This window comes from Ornithodoros turicata, chromosome 2 (assembly GCF_037126465.1).
Source record: "Ornithodoros turicata isolate Travis chromosome 2, ASM3712646v1, whole genome shotgun sequence".
Lineage (NCBI taxonomy): Eukaryota > Metazoa > Arthropoda > Arachnida > Ixodida > Argasidae > Ornithodoros > Ornithodoros turicata.
This window is the reverse complement of record NC_088202.1, coordinates 124,105,238-124,117,978: the sequence shown is the minus strand read 5'-3', so window position 1 is coordinate 124,117,978 and position 12,741 is coordinate 124,105,238. Positions and strand designations below refer to the sequence as shown.

The 12,741-nt window shown below is 45.5% G+C and overlaps 1 protein-coding gene across 1 annotated transcript; it reads right to left on the bottom strand.

The window, feature by feature from the left end:
* Positions 1–938: 938 nt before the first annotated feature.
* Positions 939–12,255, bottom strand: LOC135386039 (cytochrome P450 3A24-like). Its single transcript, XM_064615756.1, has 14 exons — positions 11,965–12,255; positions 6,653–6,749; positions 6,483–6,535; positions 6,298–6,394; positions 5,683–5,799; positions 5,499–5,587; positions 5,280–5,425; positions 5,039–5,154; positions 4,737–4,878; positions 4,457–4,617; positions 4,096–4,187; positions 2,589–2,732; positions 1,407–1,569; positions 939–1,254 (listed from the first exon to the last, which is right to left on the bottom strand). The coding sequence occupies exons 1-14, from the start codon at positions 12,036–12,038 to the stop codon at positions 1,165–1,167; spliced, it is 1,581 nt and encodes a 526-aa protein (XP_064471826.1). The 5' UTR covers positions 12,039–12,255; the 3' UTR covers positions 939–1,164.
* Positions 12,256–12,741: the final 486 nt, after the last annotated feature.

Below are 12,741 nucleotides of genomic sequence, written 5' to 3'. Positions count from 1 at the left end.
CCTTTTTGTTTTCCCCGTGTTTGATAGAACGTACGTTATTAACGCGAAGTTCGGTGAAATAATTTGTTCGGTGTATTAATTCCCAAGAAGTCTATCCTTCTCAATTTGTAGAGCTATTTTTTAACGCAGTCAGAATAACAATTTTCATATGTTGGGTTCCTTATTTTTCGGCCTTTCGATAATTCGTGTTTTTTTACTTTTCGGCCTTCTGACAGTTCGGTTTTGTGAATTTTCGGCCTTCTGATTGTTGGGTGTTTTGATTCTTCGTCCTTTTGATTTTCAGCCTTCTGATAATTCTGCCTTATCAATTTCGGCCTTATGATTGCCACCCGGAATTTCTCAGCATTGACGACGCAGCGGACATCGGAAAGGCGTTGACTGATGACGCAATTGTGGCGACGGTGGGCAACCAGAATCCGACGGGGAGTCTTCAAACTGCTTGGACGTTTCTTGTGACAATGCGCGCAGTGCTACGCCAGTTGACGCAGCGGCAATGGCTCGGGAAGGGCTGTAAACAGCGCTCCAATTCCTCGAAGACAACGGGGATGAGACTCAAGCAATTAAAGTTTCGGATGTTCTTACGACTACGAGTTCCACGCAGTACGCGCACAGGTAGAGGCTGATAACCGAGTTATTTTCTTTTTTTCACAATATAATGCTGTTTGGTTCGATATTATGGGCGGTTCACATTGCGAAAGTTTACATATTAACCGGGGACGGTATACGCCAAGGGTTGCAATTGTAGTCGTGTCTTTCAAGAAAAGCACCCCTTATATATATCACTATGTAATACCTACCTCAGTCCCTCAAGGTAACGTGCCAGGATTATCCAAACGTCAATAATTCCACATGAACTGTGTTAATGTTCTAGTTTGATTTGTGTACCTTCAGAAAACGCACGTGCAGGACGAAAAAAAATGTAGGACGAACACAAAATACATGCTTGATATTTTTTGATTATTGAATGGACGCGGTGACCCTTATATATGTATAAGACCCCAAGATCTTTAGGAGTAGTGTGAAATATACAGATGCCGTCACGCCGTTCAGGTGGGTGTTCCTGTAGGAGGTCGTGTATAGAGACTCCCATATTGCGCCCTGCGGTTCAGGAATGCTGAAGCTGAAATGAACGCAAGCAAATCTGTCGCCTCAAGGACCACAACCTCAGTTCGGTGGAGAGTGGAGTGGACGAACTCCAAGAGTTATGTCTTTGGCATTCAGAACTCCAAACCCCTTGTAGAAGCTCAGTGGAACCTGTTCAGAACAAGAAACAAAGGCTACTATTATGTTTCAGCTCTATTTGAACAATGATTTAGATCAGCTGGTATGCTGAACAAAATTGACAGATCAACATAGTTGCGTCTACAGCAGACCAAGTTTGTCACATATAAGGCCCGTAAGGTTACCTGAGTTTCTGGGGTTCGGACAAATCTGGCGCAGTGGATGGCATTCATAAGACATAGTTTGACAGCGTGCAGGGCGAACCTCATACCAACGCAGTTCCTCGGGCCCGCACCGAATGGTAGATACGTGTAAGGCCGGATAGACGATAGGTTCTCGTCGCTGAATCTGAAAAACGCATAATTTCCCTATAGGATGACACCTATGCAAGCCATGGATGGATCATACATCCATACCATGTGAGCACTGATAGGATCTATACAGGGTGTCCCAGAAAACGTGTAATTGAATTATAATAAAAAAACTACACCACCTAGAGTCATGCGGTCAATGGCATTTGTTCTTACTGGGTTTTTGCCACCTCCTCGTGCGAATGTCGTGTAACGTAAATTTAATTATGTAAATTTTTGCGAGCTTAAGTCGGAAATTTGCCTAGTAAAGGTCACTTTTTTACCCTACCAATGTGAAGAGCGTGTCTAATTTAGTCAAATTAATGATAATTGACAGGGATATTCAGAAGCTATCCCATCGGAAAAAAAATAGCCGAACATCATACTCTACGGAGGTCGCACAGAATAGCGCACGATGAATTTTTCAGCGCAATCTTTGTCAGTCCGACGAAAGGAGGTTGGAAACTCAGCCCTCCCCGACACCGCAGAAAGAGAGAAAACAGGCACGGCTTATCACGTCCGACATTCGCTGGGATAATGCTTTCCCTCTCCCAAATTTAGGAACTGTTACTTTTTCTACTATCACTCTGTGGGCTGGCTTCGGAACCTCCTTTCGTCGCACTGGGAGCGATTGCGCTCAAAAAGTCATCGCGCGCTATGGTCCGGTGCTCCGAAAAGCATGATATTCGGCTATTTTTTCCGATGGGATAGCTCGTGAGTATCACTGTGAATTATCATGAATTTGAGTGAATTCGGCACGGTCTTCATATTGGTGGGGTAAAAAAGTGACCTTTACTTGGCAAATTTCCGAGTTCAGTTCGCAAATATTTACAATATTAAACTTGGAGTACATGACATTCACATTAGGAGGTGGCAAAAACCTAATAAGAACAAATGCTGTTGACCGCATGATTCTAGGTGGCGTAGTTTTTTTATTATAATTCAATGACACGTTTTCTGGGACACCCTGTATATCATATGAGCACTCATGCGACTATCTGAATGTCTCACTCATACCTTTCAGGATCGAATTTCTCTGGCTCAGGGAAATACTGGGCGTCGTGGTGCATGGCATAGACTGGTATAGCCACGACGCATTCCTCAGGAACGACGATATTTGTACCATCAATTCTATATGGCTCCGTTGTCGAACGTTCAATCCTAGAATAAAAGTAGTTGCTATTCTTTATGTTTTTAGTTACCCTAATTGATGTTTCGATGTATTGTCACGAAGTTCAACAAAACACCAACGAATCAGCGTGTACCAGACAAGGTGTAACAGCAACAAGTGCAGTGGATTCAGTGAGAGTAGTTCGCTCTCTCTGAGCTATTTGTTTGTTTCTTTAAAAAAATATCCTGCAATACACTTCATTATGGTGGCGGCGCGACAAGCTGTTTACATCATTACCACCACGGCGGTAATGATGGCGGTAGTGATAAAATCACAAGCGATCGAAGAGCGCTGGTGTGCTGGTGTGTGCCATTGGCACTTCTTTCATGTGCTTCTTGCTTTTGTGTGACGTAGCGTTGCGCAACTAGTGGACGGAAGTTCAAGAGTTGTACTTGCACATAACTTCATTTTCATATTTCACATGCTTCTCGTGTAATGGGGTAGTGTACTGCTCTCAAGCGGTGAATCACCCCAGGCCATAGTCATGATTTAGTAGTTGTTGTTGTTGTTGGTGTGCAAGATCACGCGAAAGTCAAAGAATACTGAATATACTGAACGGTATCATGTAGACGGGTTCTATTTGACGCATAAGGAGGCGTCGTTCTCTCGATTAGCGTTGGCAGGTCATGAGGAGTGCCCAATAGTCGATCGGACATTGCAGGTTGTGCAGAGTATTGCGCTTCTAAGTCCCAGTTACCGAAAAGGAGTGCTAAAGGAGACGTTCGCCCCCTGTTACGCCTTCTCATGGTGAAGGAGGATAGTGATGTCATGACGCCACTGTTCAGTGGCCAGGGCTGAGACTATCACTGAAACATTGGATCTTCTGTCGCCTTTCGAGAGTATGAAGGACACGGCTTTACGGTTGCGCTGGGTCGCTGCAGACATCGATTCCACTTGTTCGTTGCCGCGAATTATGATGTATCCAGAGATCTACTGGAAAGTAATCTGGCCTCCTAGCGCCTTAAGCACACCTTTAGGGTATCGACAACTACAAATGCAAAAGGCCCCTGGATACCTACGCTCTCCGTGCACAGCAGTGGTGCGTTGGAGTCATGCATACTAGCCAGAAACTTGGTTGCTATGCCGACACCTTCCTCAGGAATAGCGGCATGGCGTATAAGCTATACATGGAGCCGGCTGCGATGCACTAGTCCGTACCCTCGTCATATGGACACGGCTTGTATGGCAATGGCCTTCTATTTCATGTACTTCATAAGCAACTCGCGCTACGACGATGCCAACAAAGGCAAGCCACCACCACCGTTCTGTATAGCATTCCGGAAATACTTGCTCAGTTGACTAGGCTGAAATACAGCAGGGATACCATACATATAAGCTAGAAACGATACGCACCTGACAGCAGGGGGAAATATCCTCATAGATTCCGAAATAACTGCATTCAGGTATTTCTGTTTCGATATCACATCAAAGGGTGGTCGGTTGTTCTGGAAACACACAAGACACTTGAACAAACTATTCGAATGCAGCAACCGAGAGCAATGAACGCACAATAAAGTAACGAGGCTGCACCTCTAAAAGTGCCGAAAGAACTGAGATCTCATAACTTGACCACTGCTGTCATTGCCGGATGTACACATTTACAGGATATGACCTTGCTGTGTAACTACCTCAGAAGTAATGTGACCTGGAGTAGAAAATAACGAACGGACTACGCGTCCCGAAAAAGCTTCGCGAAGGGTACCAAGCGACTTACGTGTTTGGCGAAGCACTCGTTCACCTCCTCCCTCAGTTTGTCTTGTATTTCCGGGTGCAACGCCAGTAGGTAAATGGTAAATGAAATAACAGACGAAGTTGTGTCTTGGCCAGCGAGGAAGAACAGCACGCACTGTGCCATAGCCTCATCCTCTGTGACAGCTGACATGAAGGAAGACCCACAAACGAATACGTTACATGTTTCTGTCCGTCCGTACTGGCAATACAACTTCATTTGTGCAACTGAAAAGCAAGACGCCAGGTTCCGCGCGAGCGCATACTTTTGTCTGACGAAAACTGTACGGTCTTCTCATCGTCACCCAAGTTGTAAAGTTCGTCGTCACGGCTTTTTGTGTTTTCTGTTGGGGCTGCGAGGTTCCCTTCTTGAGCATCCATCATTAGTTGCAGAAAATCTTCGTTGCGCTGTAAGGATGGCGAGGCAGTCATGGGCAATGCCAAGTGCACTGTGCAATTTAGTTCCCGCAGCAAACCAATCCAGAAACTCAAACAAGAAAGGTAGCATAATCATGAGGCTAGCGCCTGGAAATTAACTGAAAGCCAGTTCGTGGATAGGCGTGCTTACATTGTCGTTTTCCTGCCTCTGTTTTATAATATTCACTGAAAGTGATTTGAAGTACTGGAACACCTCCGAATTGAATGGTTTTATTTTCAGAAGTTTAAATAGCCCAGGGAACAAAACTGTAAGGAGAATTAATAAAAAAAGAAAAGTGAAACGTTTATGGGAAGAGTAAACATCACAACAACAATTGCAATTCGAAACTGGAAGGTCACTTACATCGAGCGAAAAATTGGATGTGACTTACAGAACAATATAATTTTCAGGTTCAGATCTTGTCCAAAGGCTTCTCTTGCCTTTGACACGAACGAGTTCGTCTGATCGGAATAAGAATCCAGGTTCGTTCCAAATGCACATCTTGCAATGGTATCTAAGGAAAAATGCCCGAAAAACCTGAAAAGTTTCGTAGTAGCTTCAGAATAAATTCGTCAGCATGGCTCGTCCGCAATTAATATAAGGTGCTAACTGCTTTGCGTCAATATTATCGTTCTTCTCCGCTGCCTTTTGCAAATGCTCCCTCGTGATTCTTGCGCAGTCTTCAATGAGTGCAGTCATCTGTAAGACAATATATGTATTCGAAGAAAGTGAGTTTTTGGAAATACTGGGACAGTCAGCATTGCATTTGTCGTGGCTTTGAGAGCAACACCTACCCTCTTCAGCTTTCCCGTAGAGAAAGCAGGGCTCACTGCGGGACGAATTTTGCGCCATCGTTCCACTGGAGCAATGCTCATCATGTTGTCCAATAAAGAGTCCTGGAAGGTCATGCGCTGTGGGAGATTAACAGAATGGGACCACGTGAGAAAGGAAAGGTGAGTAGCATGGGGGGGGGGGGGTTATTCTGAAGGTCACATCAAATTAAGCGCATAAACAAACAGCGCCATTCATCACATTGTGCTGAAAAACTCCAACATACGCCTGTTTTCTCATCTTACACAGTAGCGAGACCTGATTCAACAGAGTTGTATAATCTTATCGTCAACCCTGGCTGGCTGCATTTGTCCTACACATGTAATTAATAGCCGGCTAGAACTGGGAGCCGGCTTGGTGCCTTTGGTGGATCTCGTTTCCACTGCTAAAAGTGTTTATTGCGGAATAAATGTTAAACTTTGCTGTTGTTGCGTCTGCCCTTTTGTGTCTCTGATCTTCGTGCCTTCTCATGCTCAGGGAGCAAAACGCCACCTACATGTTAATTACACCGGCACTCTTGCATGTTACTTTGCTAAACATATAGTACATTTTATATGTGGGTGTAACATTATACCTACCCTTCTATTTGGAAGCGAGGCAAAATCCTTCACCAGAACCTTCTTAATGATCTCGGGCTCGGCGACGAACAGTGTTGGCTTTCCACCTTCGTAGACTCTGTGGAGGTGTATCAAAGATTTTTGGCTAACACAAATCTAGTGTATTTGCATGTATAAAGTGCTCAGGTCACTTCCATATCACTTACCCGAACACTTTTCCATATTTCTGATATCTTTCTTGGTCAAGCGCAAAAAAGGTCTGCAAAGAAGATTCGAGAATGGCGTCAACGTGCATCACACAATCAATGCGTCGTACGGTAACATAATCTGCATGGGCGTGTTGCAGACGCTAGTTACTCGCTAGTACGAAACCTACCATGTAAAGTAGCTTAAGAAATGGCCCGAAAATGAGAGCGTACGGCTCCTGTTTGACATTTTGGTTCTTCCAATAGTTCCGGTGTCTCGCAGCATACCTGCACACAAATGAACATAGCTTTCTTCATACATGTAACGGTTGGCTGCGTGAAAGAGACATTATATCAAATAAAGAAAAGGAAATAGAACAGTAAAACTCGATGAAAGATGAAAGTCACTGAAAAGGTTAGCCAGCTGTAGGACTCGAACCCACATCTACTGGATTGCCGGTCCAGGGATCTACCAATTGAGCTAAGCTAACACGCCTTCTCAGCGACTTCCAGGGTGCGTCATCTGAAGGGACAAACCAGCCACTCTCTCTCACTCATCCTCCTTTCTTGTATGTATTTCTCCCTTCTATGTTGTTCCAGCCTCAGAACATCAGTTCTCTCATGTTCAGTAAAACTCGTTGATGTGGTGAACTAGCTTTGTTTTGTCAAGTCAAGGCCCTTTCGATTTCGTCATAAGCAAACAATTCTAGGGCAACAGTGATGTTGCAGTGCCAACAAGGATTCTTATTAGGTTCCATAGAGCATCGCCTCGTAGTTGCGTCACCCACACGTATGGATCGTAAAACACTTGTCGAGATGTTGCCCCATTCACCAGAAGACTCGCTGTTGGCCTCTTGGAATTTTTCGCTCCACGGCGACACCTCTAAAACTTTGCGATCCGCGACGGACTTACGCACCCTCCACTTGTCTCCACCAGTCATCCTCCATCCATCCTTTTTGTGTGTGTATGTGTGTGCGCGCGCTATCGTCGCAACGACGCCTACGCGTGAGCGGCATACAACGGCGAGCTGATCATGCCATTACCTCCCCCCCCCCAACCCCATGCTCCATGGCGATAAACTTGACTATGGTCAAGCATAGTGAATGAAATGACACGACTGTTCAAAACCTCATCGTCCTAGCCAGCACTGGGCTTTTTTTTATAATTTTTTAATTGAAACAGTCCAACCCAATCACTCGCTCTATTACATGCGCTGTTCGAAACCGTGCTGAATTCATCAAACCGTCAATAATTAAAAAAAAAACGTATAATGGGTCTATTATATCAAAATGACCAATGTATTTTCCCTGGAATGTGCCTTGCGGTTGTACGATTAAACTTGATAAAACACATTGAAAAATCGGAAAAACTGAGAGGGAGTTGCCCGATCACGCTGCAGTGCCGTTGAGACAGGACGCCCCCGTAACGGCCTGGGGACGACGACGACGAGCCATTATTGCTTGGTGCGAAGTCGGCAGCTATAAGTGCTATCGACGCAGTCGTGGAGTGAGACAGCGAGCTTAGAAGCTCAGCCCGTCCGGCCCTCAGGTGGGTTCTCCATCATCGCCGATAAGGGCTCATGCAGAGACCCACTTCTACACATGATGAACCGCGCGGCGAGCACCACCGTTCTGCCGGGGACCCGCAGGGAAACCACAGTGAGCCCTCTTCCCGGCCACCATACGCATGCTCCGAGATTGTTCTCCCGAGGTAGTTCTCTCACACCCTAGGGGTCCCATTCTCCTCGAAGTAATCGGCCTTGATTACGTTGTGTCTCACCTGTCATTGCTCGTTACGTGAAGAAGGCTTGAAGAGCAGCGATGAATGTCAAGGGCCCTATACCAATAGTCGACCACTTGAGCCTGTGCTCTTCATGATTCATCTACTCTATCACGAAGATTGCAGGATCAAGAGCTCGAGTATTGGTTGAGGGCGCGTGTCATTCATTTCTGTTCTTCACGCATTCTTTACGTAACGACCAATGACAGGCGAGACACGAAGCAATCGAGGTCGATTACTTTGACGAGAATGAGATCCCTGGCGACAATGCTTGGAGCTCACCGCTCACGTACTGTTGTCCAACTCGATCTTCTTGGGCCGACACTGCTTCAGCTCTTCATTGGAACCCGCCCGAATCGGAGTATACTTGTGCACAACACCATTCTGCTGCATCCGCTGTCACAACCGCAAGCCGTGTGCCATGCCTTATCCACATGACGTCCTCAGTCTCCTCTTGAAATGAATGCTGGCAGTTGAAGAAGAGGCACCAGCAGTGGGATTCGAACTCAGAGCCTCTGACTGCCGGTCAGGGATGCTACAAACTAAGCCATGCTAGCTACAGTCTCTTCCCATATACCGAGCCACGCTAAGATATTACATACTTGCCTGTCACTTCGATATTCACACAGACAAACACACTCATGACACGGGTAGCATCCTTCTCACGTAACGAAACAGGATCTTCCGCAGCAATTTCGAAAACGAAAGTATGCAACTAGACGTTGTGAGGCTTGTGTTGTCTCTGTTCTTCCATGTTTAATTGCCTCGTTCACTACAACATTTCATTCTTCTCTCCGTGGTATCGACGCGGACCTCTACCGCAAGCACCGATCCGCGTATGAGGGGGGGGGGGGGGGGGGGAGGGATGATATAACGGCCCGTGGACGACGGCAATGTACCACCGTCGCGTGCCAAGGCAGCAGCTAGCCAGTTCTATCCAGGCAGTCCTGCTGGAATGAGGCCACGGGTTGAGAGCACATCCAGTGCTCCGGGACATTCCGTCATCATCGATCCGCATCCACGTAGATGGGTACCATAATCTTTACAAGCTTACAGATACAGTTGAAAACTCGTATGTGAGAGATGAGGAGCGGCGCTGATCGCAGACGCTCCAGCCACTTAGTAGATGATTGGTCGGTTGGTGGCCAGTTATTACGGAGAAGTCTGCCAGCTGGCTGGGGTAGCGGCATGTCGTTCACGGGGATTATGCGTCCTGGGCTGGCTCTGCAGGGATACGTGGGTAATTCGTGGGTATGCTCTTCTTGTACCCGCTACTAATCTTGTCTTTCATGTCGCAGAAACTCTTTCAAAATCCTGAACCACCACTGACGCCTTCCTGCCCACTTCAAACACTGTAACACACACACGGAAGCTTCTTTTAACCTGCTTCATTCGCACCCGTCGTTCCTGAACCGTTCGGAAAGAACCGGTTTGAACCATTATAATTGCCTTCTGGACCTGAACCGGATCCGAACCCTTATCGCCGAACCTAAACCGAACCGGACCGTTAAACGTTTCGGTTCGACTCGCTGCGGCAAAGGCATCTCGAGCATGTCGTATACAATCGGCCGCAACCGCAAACGAACAAATAGGGGGCGGGGAATTTATTGGCAGAAAAATAAAAAAGGAAAAGGAAAGATAAAAGGGGAAAGGTCAGCCAGGCAGCACTGGGGCATGTAGATACCGATATGTAGAACTAACTACAGGAAACAGTCACTACAGTACGCATGTCGGCGTCTTCGTTTAATCAATTTATAGGTGCTGCAGTAGACCATTTCGTGTTCTCTAAACAGGAATTGTGCCATTTCTTTATATCCATGGATTAAGTGAATTTCTATTGTTTATGTGCTTCTTGTGTATAATTCTCTGTACCGCTGCTGTACGATGTATTCTTGGGAGCAGAATCTTCGTCAAGCCTTCTGGCTTTTTACTTTCTCCCATCCGAAAGGAATATTTAAAAAAATGATTTGAATTGAATGCACTGCGCCTCTAAAGTGTCGTTCGCGACAGTCACCTTGCAGGTTTCCAGATTACAGGTTTCCAGAGCGTTGTTTACCCTACAATTGTTCGCCCACATGCTTACACGTCATTAAAATGCTACACCCTGTGCTGGTTACAGGTAGTTACAGGGGGAAGTGCTCACCCTTTCCATTGAAATGCGCGCGCACTGACGAATGTGCACAACAACAACTACATGAATAACGATGGGATGAGGTGATTCACCGTAACAATGACAAACAGAAACCACCTTTTATGATAGATACACCTACAGTGTTTTTGTCGTAGTAGCTGACTTATAAGTATTTAACGCGAAATTATGGCACATATTGCATAAGTTTGCACCTGAATCACAATCAGCCGACAGCTGTGGTAGAATGCAATTACAACACAGCTAAATGCATTCTAACATCGCGTATGTGATTTCACATGTACAGGAGGACAAGGGTTGTCGCGAATAAAATCACCCATTCCGACAGAGCGAAGAATCCGAGCCAGCGGCATCCTCACTCCACACACATACGGTCAATGTCAAACTAATGGATCCCCCAAGGCTACTGCGGAGAGATAAGCACGTGGAGTTGTTGTACATTTACCGTTGTGGTGTAATACGCTCTTTTGAGCTAAGCATTATCCGCAGACAGTTTCCTTTTTTATTTTATTTTTCATTCTACGGCTGTTTTTGCGGTAGCACGGCCGTCAAACTCAAATCCAGTTGCGGGCCGCGTTGACCATAGACAATATTATGGAGGGCAGCACTGAACAGAACTGACCGCAACTATCATGAAATACCATAAAGTAAAAATACACACAAAGGACGGGAGCGATGTAGTTATTGCGTGACCGGACTGTATGTGTAGAATTCCATATTGAAATAGTCCGTCTGACTTGTCAAAAGGGGTGCGAGAAGGTGTAGAGAGTGTTGGTTGGGTGAGAACATGATTAAGAACAGGGACGAAGAAGAAGAAGAACACACGCGGAGGCGAACGCCTGTGTGTGTTCGTCCCTGTCCCTCCGCGTTCTTAATCATGTTTTGTCAAAAGGAACAGATAAGCTGCCTTTCCAAATCTGGTACCGAAAATATGAAAAACGATTCGAGAAAATATGTTATCCGTCACAAACGATTTGAACATTGCAGTGTTCAGGACCACTGAAATTATCTCTGATTTACACACTGTACTGTCGCCCTCGCTTAGAGTTTCAACTCCCAAAAGGAAATAGAAAAATCAGAGGAACAACAAGCTATTAAATTATACTATTATTATACACTAAATTATTATATACTATATATATATATTATATACTATATCGCTATATTATATACTAAATTATACTAAATTATTGACGCTGGGTAGTTTCGGAATCGTTACTTTTAACCGTGTAACTTCTGACTCACAACAGAACAGATCACAAGGCGTTCTAAAAAATCAGTATTTCAATGTACTACGACACAGAAACCCTTGCGACTTCTAAAAATTAAATCAGGATGGCCTTTGCACGTAACAGTTCTTTGCTAAATTTCTTTCTTTTCTACCTCCCTCTGTTCCTTTCTAATTTCCCGGATGACAGTATACATGGCAAGTAATTTTTATTACAAAGTGTGATTACTGCAGTGCATGGAAGATGGAAATAGACTGTACGAAACGAGTTCATAGGCACTTAGTTGCGGTGATACATCGCTGCAAGCACTCACAAGAAAAAAATATCATAGCTCTTCCTACTTACAGGTACAGCAGTACAGCCGCAGTAACACCCAAAATTACCCAGTCCGGCACGGTAAACAAACCCGGCAGCTGCATCTCGAAGTAGGTGTGCGCAATATGACGCACTTCGTCAACACTGTGGAAGCACAATCGCGAATCGTCCGCCTGAAAGCGCGATTGGGAGCACTCGTATTCTGCTCGCAATAGCCACTATCCGATTTAGATAAACGATGTTTTCTCCAGAACGGCAACAGGTACTGGAGTAATGCTCCAAGCGGTGCAACAGCTGACGCGAACGGAAAATCCTCGGCACGTGTCGCGTTCTCCGGAAGCCCGGAAGCCCTATACCACACGGAGAGAGAGAGAATGATTGCCTGGTGGTTGCAGTAGAATTCGCATTTCATTCGACATCGTTGTGACGGACTACCGCTGCACGAATTTTCTCCATTGAGGGGGCTATTTCGTCATATTATTCGCATCGCTGTTACCAACAGTTGCTGCCTCTTTGTTCGTCGGGATTGTAATGGTCAAGGATTATTTGAGGGGTCAGGTTACCGTGGTGTAAAATAAGGTATCGAAAAGTCGTATCTGTGTTGCGTCGTCGACATTGTGGCATTCTTCCTAGTTAGGTTACCCGCCACTAGAAAACGCTAGATTACATTACATATGGGTTAGAAAGAAAGGAAAGGGTAACGGAGTAAAGGGTAGAGCTTTCAGCAGCCACTAAGGGCGCTACCTGCTCCATTGCCAGCTTTGCGTAACCGCAGCACACTCCGAGATGACAACGAAAAATAGAAGA

Coding starts and splice junctions, on each gene's coding strand:
- LOC135386039 (XM_064615756.1), bottom strand. CDS start 12,038: ATGCAGCTGCCGGGTTTGTTTACCGTGCCGGACTGGGTAATTTTGGGT. Junction 6,750..11,964: donor GCGGCTGTACTGCTGTACCT/GTAAGTAGGAAG, acceptor ATTTGTGTGCAG/GTATGCTGCGAGACACCGGA. Junction 1,570..2,588: donor GAGAAATTCGATCCTGAAAG/GTATGAGTGAGA, acceptor TGCGTTTTTCAG/ATTCAGCGACGAGAACCTAT.